At 40.5% G+C, this 19453-nt stretch overlaps 1 protein-coding gene across 1 annotated transcript in view; it reads right to left on the reverse strand.

The window, feature by feature from the left end:
• LOC121373977 (guanylate cyclase soluble subunit alpha-2-like) overlaps positions 1–13233 on the reverse strand; it is a 69862-nt gene extending 56629 nt beyond the window's left edge. The window contains exon 1 of the mRNA XM_041500833.1: positions 12239–13233. Within this exon, the coding sequence (XP_041356767.1) occupies positions 12239–12751 (513 nt within the window). The 5' untranslated portion in view covers positions 12752–13233. The remainder of the gene's footprint in view (positions 1–12238) is intronic.
• Between the last annotated feature and the right edge of the window lie 6220 nt (positions 13234–19453).

Here is a 19453-nt window from a genome sequence, read left to right on the forward strand (position 1 = left end):
TTAAAACAACTGCATATGTCATTTTCTCGATTACAGTCGTAAAGAAGTCACTTTTGTTAATTTGGTACCTGAAATAGAATTTCATTAGCTTACTAGTATTATATAGCTCTATATTAAAAAGCGCTCGTTCAATAAGTAATAGATACAACCATTTCCCTGTCATGGTAGCATGTGGTGTAAGACGAACTATTTGTGGAATATGCAAATGGGTTTTGAAGGCCATTATAAAATCATCAAATCGTCATCAAACTTTATAGCCATTCGTATAAGATCAATACTAATGGCTTACTATCGCTCTAGAAAGTTTTTATTGTGACTTACGATAATTGTAATCTAAAGACGTCATGATGATGTCGATCGTATAATAAATACAGTTGTGATATAGTAAGAATTTGCAAGTCATGTCAGACAATCATTGCATGCATGTAAGCCCGAACTCATTGTTATAACTATGTAGGGTACAGACGTACGGGTTATGTGTCAAAAGTTGAGCCTTAAACACTAAATCATTAAAAAAAACCCCAAAAAACCCACAATCCCACCAAATACCCATCAACAAACAAAATCAAACAAACATATATATATATATATATATATATATATATATATATATATATATATATATATATATATATATATATATATATATATATATATATATATATATCCCCCCCCCCAAAAAAAAAAAAAAAAAAAAAAAAACAACAAAAAACAACAACACAAAAAACTAAAAAAACCCAACAATAACTACCCGTAAAAACCCAACAACAACAACATTTTTCAATTTGCATAACGTTAGAGTCTGAATCCTGAGTTCGAATCCTGAGATTAAATTCTGATGTTCTGTAAACATGAGCCTGATATTCGTGCTCATTTAACACAATGCTATCATCCCGTGTAATTTCATGTACCTTTTACCTAATTCAATTTCATGTGGACATGCTGCACTAAACACTTCATAGCTGAGCGGCCAAAGAGAACGAATGCATCTTGTAAGTTTTAATTTAGATTTGGTGGAGACTTAGGGAAGCTAACCCTTGCCGCACTTCAAACGTCAGAAAGAGTCTATGTACACACTTGGTCGCGACGATAATCCAATATTGAATTTTGAGACTTGTGATTTATGTGGAGGTATTAACATCAAACAATTCCTATAGTATTGACTGTGTTGCTTTCACACAGACAATTACGACTGTGTAATGAATTTGCGAAATATTGGCAAAAGTTAGTGAATCATCGATAGACGCTAAGATGAATAGAAGAAGCTTATTATACCGAGGGCTAGGGAGACGTGCCGTGCCGCTAAACGCACTACAGAAGGAGCATCAACGTTTGCGGTGCCGCGATGGGAGATCTCATGAGATCAATAGAGACTGGTTTCTCTTAGAATGAAGTCGGTTTCACTTCTAGAATGAAGTCGCTGAAGGGCATACTCCGTCTAGATTTATTTGACTCGAGTGACATGGTATTTGTTAGTCGATTGTATACATCGTCAAATCTGTAACACGAACAAATTGGCTATATGAACCCCACCTGATATCCGTTCTGTGATCATCACGTTTACTTGGTATACTATTATACTCATGAATATTTAAACTGATTACTTCCTTTAGCAACATTCTGATAATTAATTATTTAGCAGCCTTACACAATCATTATTATAAGTTATCCATGCCATCTGTAAAAAAAAAAAAACGTTAACTTATTATTATTTTATTACACCTTTATTAACTTATTTGACTTTAATATAAATCTTTAAAGTAAAACATAATAGAAGGATAGAATGCGGAAATATAACAACAAAATACATCTTCATAATAAAACATTTAAAAATCAAGGAACATTAAATATGATATTGCATTTCTATGCAACATTGTTCATCAATTTATGAGATAACCACCATGCCTGTAATACTTACTATAGTGGTGGGTTTCTAGAAACATGAATAAAATAAAACATATTATTTTGTTCAAGAAAATTAGCATTTTTCTGCACAAAGCGGTCGATCCATATATTTGCCGTAAGTGAAACACTGCGGGTTAAAATTAAAATGAATTACAGTCACACATTTTAAATCCATGATAGCAAATCAAATATAATTTTATACATTAACTGGGATGTGGAGGTGGACAGCGAAAGAAGTTGAAAGATAGAAGGAGTTCCAGGTCGGGAATAAATGAGATGTAATGTAAAAGGAGAGAAAAGAAAGGAGTCCGTGAGATAAAACAAAAATGCTAGTGAATAAACGTAACAAAATATATTATGTCACTAATAGTTGTTTTAACTGGGACTACAAACATGTCAACACATCAAAACTATTAACATTTTACATAGCTGTATGTAGGGAAGGAAGGAAATGTTTTTATTTAACGACACACTCAACACATTTTATTTACGGTTATATGGCGTCAGACATATGGTTAAGGACCACACACAGATATTGAGAGAGGAAACCCGCTGTCGCAACTTCATGGGTTACTCTTTTCGATTAGCAGCAACGGATATTTTTCATACACCATCCCACAGACAGGATAGTACATACCACGGCCTTGTGTTACACCAGTTGTGGAGCACTGGCAGGAACGAGAAATAGCCCAATGGGTCAACCAACGGGGATCGATCTTAGACCGACGGCGCATCGGGCGAACGCTTTACCACTGGGCTACGTCCCGCCCTGTATACATAAGGGAGTTAACCGTAAACGTGTAATATAAATGACAGAAATCAGAATCCCCGGAGGTGTCTCCTCACAAGTTTATCCTCAGGTAGAAATTAACCTCGTTTCGCCAACGACTCACCAGAGGGAGCCGCGATATCAGGTGGAAATCCATTCCTAGACTCGCTTGTGTTGTGCTTATTAGAAAACCGACTTATTGGATACACCATTACAACGCTGGAATCGCCAATGATTAGTTGTATTTTCCATCAGAGTCAACTTTCATCTGGTGATTATCTTGATGTCTGCAGAGACATTTCAACTTCAATCTCAGAAATACCGTCGGCTATCCGCAAACTAAAACACACGTATTATTAAGAAATACTAAAACAGTTTGTCTACAACAGATTATAATAGTTTATATATTATATATTATTGAAATATTTTCATTTTAATATAATTTGCACCATTATATTATATTCAATTATGTGTTTGCAGTAGTGGCTGTCTTCCTATAAACGAGGCACTGAATAGAGATTCATGAAATCAATCAGTATTTTGCCAAATACCCATTCGACTCTGCATTGTGCAGAGATACGGTTTTGATTGCCGATAACGGCTTTGTCGTTCAGATGTACATGCATATTCATAATATACGCCATTACGCTATATATATAATTGGTTTACATTACAGTACGACCAATACCACTATGCTGAGATTGTTTGTTACAATTTGAAGTACTGATAAGTTTACACAATAATGTGTTAACCATTAACACTATGTTGAAGTAGTTGCTATATTTTTTAACATTGACAGTACTTTGTTTTACTATCTTTATTAACACATATCTCACTAGTGGTTTGTTTTATTTGTGGAACATTGACAACACGCTCGTTTTGGGGCATTCACATACGTTAGTTTTAACACACCCTTCATTGTATGAAATAGTTTATCAAAAAGCTTAATTAAAAACAAATAATCTTAACAATGAATTATAAACTGAATAGTTGAATATTATCTGTTACAGAATAAAGTCGGTGGACGTTAGACATGTCTTGTAACGACTGGCCTGGATTAAACGTCCGAAATGCATTAACCTAGTAACGATCCAACCAGAGCGCATACCAGTTTGAGTTGTCCAGTGTTGGCACTCACACACTTGGCACCACAGTGGTCTATTGATTGAAGATGCACCAACAATTCAGAACGATTGTTAAGATACTTCTCAGAGATGCATCAATGAAAGTAATCAACATTTGGTTTATTTATCTTGATAAGAACTGTATTTGGTACCATGTGTATAACGTCAAATGATTTCATAAAATGATAACCCATCCAATCAGCATAAAGTAAACAACAGGAGGTTTGCTTAGTTTTCATAATCAGTCCATAGATTATCTGTAAGTGTCTCATTGCTTTCATTTGCATCTTTCTTCGTCTAAATTGAACTTCTACTTGCAACACACACCCCCCCCCCCCACACACACACAGACACACACACACACACACACACACACACACACAGACACACACACACACACACACACACACACACACACACACACACACACACACACACACACACACACACAGACACACACACACACACACACACACACACACACACACACACACACACACACACACACACACACACACACACACACACACACACACACACACACACACACACACGGTACGTGTGTACGTACACAAAACCACTATTACGTTAAGAAAGCAAGAAATGCTTTATTTAACAACACACACACACACACGCACACCCCCCCCCCCCACACACACACACACTGACTAACACACACACGGTACGTGTGTACGTACACAAAACGACTGTTACGTTACCCTGACAACATGAGTTACTTGGGAAAGCAAGAAATGTTTTATTTAACGACACACACACACACACACACACTGACACACACACGGTACGTGTGTACCTACACAGAACCAGTGATACGTTACCCTGACAACATGAATTACTTGGGAAAGCAAGAAATGTTTTATTTAACAACGAACTCGCACATTTTATTTACGTTATATGACGTCGTTAATTGTGACATGTAGTCTTAGATAGGACACCCGTATATTTTTCCATTAGTAACAAGTTGTCTGTTATATGAACCATCCCACAGGCAGTATAACAGACGTGATAGCGTTTTAGGAAACAGGAAATGAAATTAGATGGCAAGCTTTCTGTAATTCTAAACACAATTATTATATAATTTGTACTTGTTGGTTTATGATGACAAATGACAACATCTGTAATAGGATACATCGTGATGTAAGTTTAAAACAAATTAGGTTAACTGATTCACCAAAAGGAAACCATGCCATTTTAAATCATTCACTTGGCAGCTTTGTACAGATGTAATCCGCTACAATGACAGTGTATTTGCACATAGATTGCTCGATCCACCAGGCCTACTCTTGTTCTGTTTTACATTATGCAACATTACCATGGCGCTAGTTGATTCACGATACTAAACCTCCTACATCTGGCTCACTTGGCGATCCAGAGCTGGGAACCAACAGCTTGCAGTGACACGGCACATATCAAAATTGGCCGGATAGTGTATCTGGAAACAAAGACATGAATGGCAAATTCATCCAGGTCATGACCAGAAGATAAATTACCATAAGGCGAGATGGAGGAACCACCTGATATATTAATCAGTTAACAAGGTTATTATAACATGTATGTATAATATTTATCCGGTTAATGCGATTCTTATTATTTATTTATTTTACACTGAAAGCAGATTTTAAAATATAAGATTAGTAATTAAATCAACTAGAATGAGCACATAGGACAACAAGTATCTTGAACACGTTTGGTTGTTGTTTTTAAAATTGCAAATTCCATAGTCATATCAATATCGTATCAGCCCCCCCCCCCCCCCCCCCCACATGTTTTCGGGATAATTCAGACAATATCCCGAAGACGAACGTTTTAACGCATATAGCGCATGGAAGCATTTGTCAAATCTGAACGGTAGAACCGTTATCCGTGGCCAAGACCGTATATCTGCAAAATGCAGAGTCGAGTAGGTGTTTGGCAAATAGTGGTAGATTCCATGGCTCTATCTAGAGCCTCGTTTACAGGAGGACAGCCACTGCCGAGGAGAGACAATACATCTTTTGACCGCCACAAGGAAGACTGCCACTCCCAGACTAGTTTAAATGCAGCTGTGATGATATGCATTCATGAATCACTATCAAAACAGTGATGACACAAGGTGTTTACGAAAAGCGAGCGTATCCTGTCCTACCAATGGCACCCGCCATGAGTACTGCCACCACAGCTGTCAACTGGAGATCTCATTGAACATGTTTCATGTTTTGACTTTACCATAGTTTGACACCCAAAAGCCGATGTATTTTTCGTGCTGGGGTGTTTTGTTAAACATTCATTCATTCATTCATTGAACGTGCGTCCCGATACAGTGTCCTGATAACACTTGTGTCTACGGGGACGTTGGCATGACTGGGAAAAAAAATAATATTCCTCAAGTTTAACCTTTTTAAACATGTCAGGTATTAAACTCTATACTCATGATTAGCACTTTCACGTGTCACAGTGTGATAGATTATTACTAATGTCTTGAAGGCTTGCGATATCGAATATTATCTTTCATATGAACTAGGAAGTACTATTATCTACGAGCGGAAATATTAAAAGCATGATACAAAAGTGATGCAACATGCACCCATAAATCACTGTCAAATACGGTCAGACCCGTTTAGCCGTTTAAGATCAATAAAAATCGGTTCTTCTTAATGGAACGATCGTCATCCACTGGCATTATAATCTTCATTAAACCAATTTCTCGCTCCAGCCAATGCACCACGACTGGTACATCAAAGACCGTGGTATGTGCTATCCTGTCTGCTGCATATAAAAGATCCCTTGCTTCTAATTGAAAAGAGTAGCCCATGACGTGGCGACAGCTGGTTTCCTCCCTCAATATCTGTGTGGTCTTTAACCATATGTCCGACGCCATATAACCGTAAATAAAATGTGTTGAGTGCGTCGTTGAATAAACCATTTCCTTCCTTCATTAAACCATCCAACTAAACTCTATGTTGGTCTATTTGTGGTTAATAATGAATATGCGTGCGTGCGTGTGTTCGTGAATATATGTGTCTGTATGTACATGTGAGTGTATGTATGTGTGTCTGTGTGGTGGTGGTGGTGGTGGTGGTGGTATGTGTGTGTCTGTGTGTGTGATTACGCGTGTATGTGTATATATATATATATATATATATATATATATATATATATATATATATATATAGATGTATGTGTGTGCGTGCGTGCGTGCGTGCGTGCGTACGTACGTACGTATGTACGCGTGTGTAGATTGATGGGAGACGAAATGAGTCGGTGCACTCCACCAATCACTCTCCAGCCTATTTTTACAATGCTAGAGACGATTATTTATATGTCTGGTGTTTTATACATACAACGTCCAATAATCTCATCAGATTGATGGTTGTTAAACATAATAATACGCCTGGAATTTGCTATAAATTACAACTTGTTGGGCAGAAACTCCGCTAGCTGGGCGGACTGGATGTCGATAAGATTGGCTGTTAATACTAGCGTACTTCAATGTGATTTAATGACGAACATCTCCACTACACACTAATAAAATGTTCATCTATAAAAGTTTATAGCACAAAGTAAACCATTGAGAAATGTGAGGGCTGGATCGGGTACGCTCGTATGTTAGGACGTTATGGAATGACAGCGATGCTATCCATAAACACTCTGTGTCATCAAAGTACATAATCCAATGTTATAGTTTGTTTTGTTTAACGACACCATTAGATGACATTCAGTTATTAATAATGGGCTATTGAATGTCAAACATTTGGTAATATTGACATATAGTCTTAAAGAGGAAACCTGCTAAACTGTTTCGTTTGTAGCAAGGGATCTTTTATATGCATTATCCCACATGCATAACATACACCACGGCTTTGATAAACCAGTCGTGGTGCACTGGCTAAAACGAAATATATCCTAATGGGCCCACCAATGGGAATCGATCCTAGACCGACCGCGCATCAGGAGAGCGCTTTACCATTGGGCTACGTCCCGCCCTCTACTTACTCTAAGTGCAGGAACACGCAGCACGTGTTACTTTAGGATGATGTTAGAAATGAAAATAATTTCATGAACGGATCTGTAGGGGTGTTTTTATAGGTTAGGGTAACAACTTCATTATCAGTGTTTTGACAGTGATTCATGAGTGCATGATATCACACCTGTATATCGCGTACAAGCGTGTGTGTTTTTTTTTGTAAGCTAATCCTACAGGTAGTACTAAACCAAATAACTTCCGGCTGGGTCAAAGTTCGAGGTGCACCGAACTTTTGATAGAGAAGTTAAAGGGACATTCCTGAGTTTGCTGCACTTTTTAAGATGTTATCGACTAAAAGAGACATTTTAACGATGGTAATTACATATCAAATATATTTTCCTGCATAAAATAGTACAGGCTGTGTATTAAACGTGTTTCTGATTGTTCTAATATTTGTACTAGGTTAAATTTAATTTTATTTCCTAAAATATGTTTTTTCGTACGTACGAAATAATTTTACGACCAAATCCAGTTTGGGCTTCTTACAAATATTAAGACGACCAGAAACACATTGAATATACAGACACTAACATTCTAAACAAGAAAATATATTTAATATGTAAGTTTAATCGTAGAACTATTTTATTAGTCGGAAACATCTTACAATGCAGCAAACTCAGGAATGTCCCTTTAACACCACCAGTCCTGTGATTGGTGATAAACATGAGTATGTTGGTTGCGCAAAACATGTATGCAATTTTATTTCATTTAATACCACAGTGTTAACTAGCCTTGTGTTTGAAACATGAATGGGGTAATTGTTAAAAAAAGTACTCGCATTTTGTGCGGAACTAGGGTAGTCATAGACGCTACCTGTTATCTTTGAAATAAACAACTTCACCCCCATTTGTTTTTTTTATTCACTTTAAGGGTGAGGGGGTGGTAGTATTTATATCCGTGGTGTTTATGTCGATTGATACAATGCAGGCAGGCAGAAGTTTTAGCCACATATGTTACTATCGTCGTCTATGGGATTTAATTTGGTAGTATACACCCTACAGATGGTCCAGGAGGTGATGGAACATCCTGGTTAGAGTTCATCTAGGTGAGTGGCGGTCATCCGGAGAACGAGCACCTCATGGAAGCAATCACGACTTTGCCCAACATCTTTTCGACTCTGCCTTCTGCAGAGATACGATTTCGATCACGGAATACGGTTTTGTCATTCAGATTTGGAACAATGTTTACGTACCCATATCCACGAAAGGTCCAGGCACGCCCTCAATGGTCACACATTTAGACAAGAGCATAATATCGTGTCCAGACTAACTTAGATTTAACGCCTTCATATTGGGAACGGGCGCTGTGTGTGTGTGTGTGTGTGTGTGTGTGTGGGGGGGGTTGTGTAACAAGAAATAAGAAAACAAGAAAAGAATATCAGTTGATTATTTTGTGGAAAGAGATGAGAGGGTCGTCAGGCGTTGATCCCCTATAATTTATGTCCGTATATGATATAAAAGCTAGATTTAACAAGTATATGACTTCATATGATAATACAGAGACTAGATGAAAGGTTTCTTTCCTTTCCTTTTAACTTATTTTCGTTCTTCAATCCAATTAAGGTCCAAACACGCTGTCCTGGGCACACACACACACCACAGCTACCTGGGCTGTCTGTCAAGGACAGTGGGTTAGTTGTTAGTGGTTAGTGAGAGAGAAGAGGGTGTAGTGGTCTTACGCCTACCCACTGAGTCGTTAACACGAGAGAGAGAGAGAGAGAGAGAGAGAGAGAGAGAGAGAGAGAGAGAGAGAGAGAGAGAGAGAGAGAGAGAGAGAGAGAGAGAGAGGGGGGGGGGGGGGCAGAAACAGTGAGTGATAGAAAATTACCCCACTGTATTAAATTTAAGTGTACAATAACCTAAGCGGACCGATTCTGTTGTTTGGTGTTAATGATATTTCTTAATCTGAAACTAGAAACTTCACAGCTTGCTACGTTTTTAATTATTAATTATCTTTTGCACAGCTTGATAAATTCTTTCCTTCATGAGAATATTAATAACGAAATATAATGGCAGACATTTGTCGAGCTAAGAATAATAATAAAAAATCAAAACTGATCACGTGAATCACGATTGGTTTGGTAGCTAGCGATGGTGGAATAGAACAATTAACCTCTCCGCGGAAACCTACAAAAAGGAAAAAAAAGTAAAGTTTGTTTTATTTAACGACGCCACTAGAGCACATTGATTTTTAATCTTATCATCGGCTATTGGACGTCAAACATATGGTCATTCTGACACTGTTTTTAGAGGAAACCCGCTGTCGCCACATAGGCTACTCTTTTTTACGACAGGCAGCAAGGGATCTTTTATTTGCGCTTCCCACAGGCAGGATAGCACAAACCATGGCCTTTGTTGAACCAGTTATGGATCACTGGTCGGTGCAAGTGGTTTACACCTACCCATTGAGCCTTGCGGAGCACTCACTCAGGGTTTGGAGTCGGTATCTGGATTAAAAATCCCATGCCTCGACTGGGATCCGAACCCAGTACCTACCAGCCTGTAGACCGATGGCCTGCCACGACGCCACCGAGGCTGGTCCCTACAAAAAGGGGTATTTTTAGTTTAATATGGATGTTTTGATGTTTACAAAATGTGCAGTTCATTACACTTCACTTCAACTTATTTTCGTGCTTATATCCAATTCATGTTCAAGCACGCTGACATGGGCATACACCTCAGCTATCTGGGCTGTCTGTCCAGGACAGTGGGTTAATTGTTAGTGGTTAGTAGTTAGTGAGAGAGAAGAGGGTGTAGTGGTGTTACACCCATTGAGTCGCTAAAACTCGCTCTGGGTGGGATCCGGTACCGAGCTGCGAACCCTGTACCTTCCAACCTTATATCCAATGGCTTAACCACGACACCACCGAGGCCGGTAGTTCGTTACAAAATGGGTCTTAACACCCGTTATTATCGCGTCCTGGTTCGTTTTTGCATACTCCACTCTGGAGATGACGAATCACTACGTTATTGATGGTGATTTCACTTAGTCGCTTTGATTGTAAGTAATCAGGACAGGGCCGGACCTGGCGCGGGTGGGTGGGGTGGGGGAGGATGGGTTGGACAGCATTTGAACCTTCTGAAAAGTACAAGAAAAGTTCCCGGTATTGTTTTTGTCTACTTGAAGGAAACCCCCAGTCACTGCGTCGTGATAGTTATTTCAGACACCGTATGGCCTTGCAGGATCAAAAAAAGAGTTTGCTTTGTTTAACGACACCACTAGAGCACATTGATTTATTAATTATCGGTTATTGGATGTCAAACATTTGGTAATCTTAACATATAGTCTCAGACAGGAAACCTGGTACATTTTTCCATAAGCAGCAAGGGATCTTTTATAAGCACCATTCCACAGACAGGATAGCACATACCACGGCATTTGATATACCAGTCGTGGTGAACTGGCTGGAACGAGAAATATCCCAATGGGTCCATCGATGAGGATCGATCCTAGACCGAACGCGCAGCAAGCGGGCGCTTTACCTACGTACCGCTCCCTGAAGGATCAGATTGAGATTCATATACAGTGTCCAGTTTTAGTTAAACAAAAGCGCAATGCATGTACAAGTAATGAAGAATAATTTTACTTTATCAGGATGTTTAAGGGGGGGGGGGGGGCTATCACCCTGCTCCCCTGAGACTAGTTCAAGGAGAGTAAGTTTAGCTCTCCTAAGCATGAACTAATTTAAGATGGTATCGCTGAAGGTCTGGCGGGCGGTAAACACACTTCACTTCTCTCCGCTGTGATTATTTTACTACTCGTGTATGTTGTTATTTCTGGAATAACCCTAACTTTTACTACTCGTGTATGTTGTTATTTCTGGAATAACCCTAACTTTTACTACTTGGGTATGCGATTATTTAAGGAATAATCTTAACATTTACTACACGTGTATGTGATTCAAATTTACAGCCATTACTCTAGTTGTCAAACGAGTCCGTATACAGAGTGACATGGACGACAGCGCCAGTACAAACGATATAGTTATCAATAAATGATACCTTACTGAATGGTGGAAACACGAAATGTTGTTTAGTGCTCTTTCAGAAATTACCACAATGAGTGGGTCGAGTGAAACTTGCACAATTGCAAATATAACCAAATAATTTAAATTGTGTTCTGACATAATAAGCTGAAAGATTTAATTTTTATTACGAGATCTCAGTACAGAGCGGGACGAGATGAGGGGGGGGGGAGGGGAGGGTATTTAGGACAGTAGTTATTGCGACACTTGGTGAACGGGGGGAGGGAGGGGAAGGGAAAGGAAGGGGCATAAAAGTCAGGGTCCCTTAATCACACCTTTTCTCCCAATTTAGGTGGCCCCTCAACATAAAATTCTGACTACGCCAATGCCACTGAGTTACACTCAGTCCCGTTCTTGGGCCTGCCCTTATACAGACTAAGACTAACACTTACCGCGGGTATGATGAGCGTGCCGCACCCCTCAATGAGCGCACTCAGAGTTATCTTCTCCTCCACGGCGTCCTCGGACCCCGTCGACGACAGCGAGAGGGCGCTGATCTTGCGGTCGGGTCTCTTACACGGCGACGACTTGGGGTCCCCGTCCGGGAAGATCGTCCTCTCGGACTCCGGACAGCTCTTCTGAGTCTCCGAGGAATCCTTCCGCTCGGACTCCGTGACGCTGTACGTGTCCGACAGACACTGTCTGTCCGAGTCGTTGGAAGTCTTCCGAGTCGCGTCTTCATTCCTCTCAAGCTGTCCATTCTCCTTCAAGTTTGTTTCTACTTTCGTTACGTCCTGCTTCTTAAACGCACAGTTCCTCTTCAACACGGGCGATTGTTCTAAAGCCCTGGTGTAAATTGGTCGACGGTTTAGCGTCTCGAGATCAGGTTTTTTCACGATGGCAGGTTCTTCAACCGCCAATTTAGTTCGATCGCGGCCCAGTCCTTTGAAAGGACAGTTCATCATAATGGTAACCGAGATGAACGGACCACCGGCTCGGACTTATTATTTGTTTTATTAATTAATCAATCAATCAGCCATACAGTTGTCGCGTGTAGTAAACTCACAAACCGTGAAAACGTTCGCGAAACTGTCGCATCAAGGTAGAGCCATCGACACAGTGATATTTCCAATTAAGTGTATGAATCAGCACCGCCACCAGTCAATAAGCGCTCCAGCCGGCAGATTTATACCACAGATTGGGCGAGAGGGAGAGATCAGCTGGAAGCGTATGTCTTCAATTCGCCAGTGTTATAGGCCCGCAAGGTGGGTCAATTGCCGACTTTTATTCCATCCAACAACGGCTGATGGGCAGGCGAGGAGCGGTCCGAACCGCCACTCATAACCTGTCAGCAATGGGAAAGCGATCTCAGAGCGTCAATAGTCGACTCGGGGCCAATCGGTCGCCGGATTCTCTAGTGCTCACGAAGTCTTGCCAGTGCGGTTTGTTTAATATAACCAAAAAGGTGTTCGTTCTACCTTCTCTCTGTATCACGCCTTTGCTCGAGCCGGCCCTGTGAAAGTAAAAAAAGAATGCTTTATAGTAAGACAGCAGATTTATAGCAGCACTCGTTAAACGTAAATTCATATGATAAAGATAACAAAGGGGTTAAGATCATTCATAGAATGCAGACCACAAAGACACCCGCAAACACTTCCTACCCGAAAGCGGTCACCTTTTGGTATGATACTTTGACCAGTCAAGTACAAAATCAAGGTATTCCACAAACCATTAAAGTGAGCGAGTGAGATATGTTACATTGTTATTTAAGTGAAGGGTTCACTGAAATTTATGTAATTCACACCTTTGTTTATTCTAGATTAGATTAGATTAGATGATTAACGACAGCCCAACACGAAAAATACATCGGCTATTGAGTGTCAAACTATGGTAAATGTAAACATTAAATGATGAACCACATCAATATAAAATTCAAGAGTTAAATAAAAACACAGTGTAAAGAACTGTGCAAAAAATACAAATATCACAGATAGGTAATAAGAATAAAAATCAATATCACGTAAAATTTGTAATATAAGTTCTGGAAATGATTGCATCATAATTTTGTGACCAAATATATCGTTTCTAGTCTGTCAGATGCTTACACTCCACCAAAATGTGGCGTACTGTCAGAGTACACTGACAGTGCATACACTGAGGTGGAGGATCTTTTTTCAAGATAAATGAATGGGTCAAGTACGTCTGTTTATTCTATGCGACTCTCTCTGTCTCTCTCTCTCTCTCTCTCTCTCTCTCTCTCTCTCTCTCTCTCTCTCTCTCTCTCTCTCTCTCTCATACACCGTTGGCAATCTCTGAAACAGTCCTTAGTTTATGAACGAATTCATTAGTACTGAATGCATATATTGCAGTATGTCTTCTTATTAGTAATATTGATTATTTAGCATCTGCGGAACATCAATCAGTTAATAACATGATTTAGTCTAGTATAACTTAGGATGGGTAGTTGATTAAAATATAGAGTGCATGTAGTCACATCAAAATAACTAATTTTAAACTTAATTCAAACTAGTCTAATATGATACTAATCGTAACGAAACTGTGCTTTAATGCAAGGTCGTGGACATTGCCAGTTCAACAAGATATGTATTTTATTTAGTTCAACATATTTTTCGTGCTTATATCCAATTAAGGTTCAAGCATGCTGTCCTGGGCACACACTTCAGCTATCTGGGCTGTCTGTCCATGACAGTGGGTTAGTGGTTAGTGAGAGAGAAGAGGGTGCAGTGGTCTTATACCTATCCACCGAATCGTTATTACTCGCTCTGGGTGGGAGCCGGTACCGGGCTGCGAACCCTGTACCTACCAGCCTTATTTCCGATGGCTTAACCACGACACCACCGATGCCGGTTAAGATATGTAAAACTAGGAACGAAAAGTGGGAGATATGAAGGCAGGTCCCCCCCCCCCCCCCCCCCACCCCCACCCCCGAAGAGAAAAAAAACGTACATCAAAGGATGGGATTTGTTTTGTTTTTCAAAGGCCATGGTATGTACTACTCTGCCTGTGGGGTGGTGCATATAAAAGATCCCTTGCTGTTAATCGAAAAGAGTAGCCCATGAAGTGGCGACAGCGGGTTTCTTCTCTCAATATATGTGTGGTCCTTAACCATATGTCCGACGCCATATGACCGTAAATAAAATGTGTTGAGTGCGTCATTAAATAAAGCATTTCCTTCCTTCCTTCCTTCTTCTTTTTTAATTTACAAGTGTCATTTTTGTCTGTAGGCTAATTCGATTTTATATTGCTACCCATTTATTGTACAAAATAGGAAACAAGACATGAAAGTACAAATTTAATACAATACTAAAATATGTACGAATTTTAAAGGGTATGTAAATATTTGATAACATTTTGCTTTGATATACCACCCCTAATGCATATTATAGGTTAGTTGAACGTATGCTACAAGCGACGAAATGGGCAATATCAAACGTAGCGTTATTTACGACATTTCTGAACTTACCTTTCGGCTTGGCCACAGAGCTTATGGCGTTAAGAAGAATGACTATCGGTGGTCAGCCGTGCTTTTCACAAAATATAGAGAAACAAAACAACCGGCATTTCTCCTATCTGCCGTGCTGAACAGCTGTAGCATGCTACAAGTATTGATCAACACGTGTGTATAGATTCGTGTTTCTGTACAAGACGTAATAGTTAAAGAGAAACGACAATGGAGAGTCGCATACGTGTCGTGTAATTTGTACAGACTTGCGTCAAGTCAAATATTACCGGCCCTGGTGGTGTAGTGGTTATGCCATCGGACTTGAGGCTGATAAGTAGTGGGTTCGTATCCCACCTAAGTCATTGAGGGGGTGTTCATTGCCAGTTCAACCCAGAGTGAGTGCACCCTTAGGCTCAATGGGTAGTTGTAAGGCCACATTACACAGAGTTTCACCCACTTCACGGGCATTATTCTGGGTGTGTTTCCCAAGTGTATGACCCCACATGGGGAATGATTACCCACCTTGCAATACAGGTTCCATGTACCCCGGGCTCGGGTGATACCGAGATAGCTCAACTGACAGCAAGCGTGGAGCACGGACCTGTCAAATAGTCCCATACCTAAAGGGAAATACTGCGGCTTCACCATTCACGTCATCATCATCCATGTTTGTAACTTCAAAAAAAAAAAAAAAAAAAAAAAAAAAAAAAAAAAAAAAAAACCCGCCTCGGTGGCGTCGTGGCAGGTCATCGGTCTACAGGCTGGTAGGTACTGGGTTCGGATCCCAGTCGAGGCATGGGATTTTTAATCCAGATACCGACTCCAAACCCTGAGTGAGTGCTCCGCAAGACTCAATGGGTAGGTGTAAACCACTTGCACCGACCAGTGATCCATAACTGGTTCAACAAAGGCCATGGTTTGTGCTATCCTGTCTGTGGGAAGCGCAAATAAAAGATCCCTTGCTGCCAATCGGAAGAGCAGCCCATGTAGTGGCGACAGCGGGTTTCCTCTCAAAATCTGTGTGGTCCTTAACCATATGTCTGACGCCATATAACCGTAAATAAAATGTGTTGAGTGCGTCGTTAAATAAAACACTTCTTTCTTTTTTCCAAAAAAAAAAGTATTTGTCTCTGTGCTAAATGTTTGTGGCGTTTAAAAGAACTAAACAAAATGGTTTGTTTTGTTTAACGATAGCACTAGAACACATTGATTTATTAATCATCAGCTATTGAATGTCAAACATTTGGTAACATTTACATATAGTCTAAAAGAGGATACTAGCTACATTGTTCCATTAGTAGCAAGGGATCTTTTATATGCACCATCCCACAGACAGGATAGCACATACCACGGCCTTTGATATACCAGTCGTGGTGCACTGGCTGGAACGAGAAATCTTCGACAGGGATCGATCCAAGCCGACCGCACCCCCCCCCCCCCCCCCCCCCCCAAAAAAAAAAAAGAAAAAAAAAAGAGACAAATACCACATACACGTGAATATGATAACACTTTAGTGCATTATTTCTGGGTTGTTGTTTTCTGCGGTCGAGAAAGATTGTACTGAAAACCAGTCGACCCCGCCACTTAAGGTCCGTCCTCGAATATCACATGTTGTAATGCTGAACGTATTTATGAAGGAAAGGGTTTGTTTGCAGGCCCAGCGACTTTAGCTTAATTAAGTTTACTCAGGCCATTTTACGGCCCAGTCGAGGACAGGTACTTGTGATCGAAATGAAAATCGTTTTAATATTGCTCCGAATCTCGGGTGAGCTATCGAAAAAAGGAGGAGATTCGTTAAGAAAACGAGGCCAACTAGTTGATGGTCTGGATTGGTTTTCTAGTGACGCTTAGCCGGAATGTTATGATGGATTATGGTGTCCACCACGACGACAAACAATGACTGCTTTAATATTTCCAAGAGCAAACACAGCACTCACGACTACTTTTCTTCCATTGTCAGAGAAACATTGGAGTTGTGTAGGATCCTCTACCACATCCTTCAGAAAACGTACTCCAGTACTGGTCGTGATAGTTTCTCAATTATGTTCAAATTGATGCATTATCCCCAAGATCTGTGGCAGCCTGTCACGGGCAATCTACTACAGCCTGCAGTGGACGACGAACCAAGAGGAAGTAATGAATAGCCATCTTCTCTGTCTTTTAGCTTTCTGCCAATCTACTACAGCCTGCAGTGGACGACGAACCAAGAGGAAGTAATGAATAGCCATCTTCTCTGTCTTTTAGCTTTCTGCCAATCTACTACAGCCTGCAGTGGACGACGAACCAAGAGGAAATAATGAATAGCCATCTTCTCTGTCTTTTAGCTTTCTGCCAATCTACTACAGCCTGCAGTGGACGACGAACCAAGAGGAAATAATGAATAGCCATCTTCTCTGTCTTTTAGCTTTCTGCCAATCTACTACAGCCTGCAGTGGACGACGAACCAAGAGGAAATAATGAATAGCCATCTTCTCTGTCTTTTAGCTTTCTGCCAATCTACTACAGCCTGCAGTGGACGACGAACCAAGAGGAAATAATGAATAGCCATCTTCTCTGTCTTTTAGCTTTCTGCCAATCTACTATAGCCTGCAGTGGACGACGAACCAAGAGGAAATAATGAATAGCCATCTTCTCTGTCTTTTAGCTTTCTGCCAATCTACTACAGCCTGCAGTGGACGACGAACCAAGAGGAAATAATGAATAGCCATCTTCTCTGTCTTTTAGCTTTCTGCCAATCTACTACAGCCTGCAGTGGACGACGAACCAAGAGGAAATAATGAATAGCCATCTTCTCTGTCTTTTAGCTTTCTGCCAATCTACTACAGCCTGCAGTGGACGACGAACCAAGAGGAATAATGAATAGCCATCTTCTCTGTCTTTTAGCTTTCTGCCAATCTACTACAGCCTGCAGTGGACGACGAACCAAGAGGAAATAATGAATAGCCATCTTCTCTGTCTTTTAGCTTTCTGCCAATCTACTACAGCCTGCAGTGGACGACGAACCAAGAGGAAATAATGAATAGCCATCTTCTCTGTCTTTTAGCTTTCTGCCAATCTACTACAGCCTGCAGTGGACGACGAACCAAGAGGAAGTAATGAATAGCCATCTTCTCTGTCTTTTAGCTTTCTGCCAATCTACTACAGCCTGCAGTGGACGACGAACCAAGAGGAAGTAATGAATAGCCATCTTCTCTGTCTTTTAGCTTTCTGCCAATCTACTACAGCCTGCAGTGGACGACGAACCAAGAGGAAGTAATGAATAGCCATCTTCTCTGTCTTTTAGCTTTCTGCCAATCTACTACAGCCTGCAGTGGACGACGAACCAAGAGGAAGTAATGAATAGCCATCTTCTCTGTCTTTTAGCTTTCTGCCAATCTACTACAGCCTGCAGTGGACGACGAACCAAGAGGAAATAATGAATAGCCATCTTCTCTGTCTTTTAGCTTTCTGCCAATCTACTACAGCCTGCAGTGGACGACGAACCAAGAGGAAGTAATGAATAGCCATCTTCTCTGTCTTTTAGCTTTCTGCCAATCTACTACAGCCTGCAGTGGACGACGAACCAAGAGGAAATAATGAATAGCCATCTTCTCTGTCTTTTAGCTTTCTGCCAATCTACTACAGCCTGCAGTGGACGACGAACCAAGAGGAAGTAATGAATAGCCATCTTCTCTGTCTTTTAGCTTTCTGCCAATCTACTACAGCCTGCAGTGGACGACGAACCAAGAGGAAGTAATGAATAGCCATCTTCTCTGTCTTTTAGCTTTCTGCCAATCTGAGGCAGGACGTAGCTCAGTGGTAAATCGTTCACTTGATGCGTGGTCGGTCTAGGGTCGATTCCCGTCGGTGGCCCCAACTAGTGCATCGCGACTGGTATATGAAAGGTTGTGATATGTGCTACCCTGTTTGTGGGATGGCGCATATAAAATAGTACATGCTGTTAATGGAAACATGTAGTGGGTATACCTCTCTAAGACTGTACGTCAAAATGATCAAATGTTTGACATACAATAGCCGATGATTAATAAATCAATGTTCTCTAATGGTGTCGTTAAACATAACAAACATTTGCTGTCAGACTCACTCTCTCTCTCTCTCTCTCTCTCTCTCTCTCTCTCTCTCTCTCTCTCTCTCTCTCTCTCGCACCCTCTCTTATTTTCCTTTCTTCCTCTCTCACGTTCTTCTCTCGCATCCCTCTCCTCTT

The sequence above is a fragment of the Gigantopelta aegis genome, chromosome 6 (assembly GCF_016097555.1).
Source record: "Gigantopelta aegis isolate Gae_Host chromosome 6, Gae_host_genome, whole genome shotgun sequence".
Lineage (NCBI taxonomy): Eukaryota > Metazoa > Mollusca > Gastropoda > Neomphalida > Peltospiridae > Gigantopelta > Gigantopelta aegis.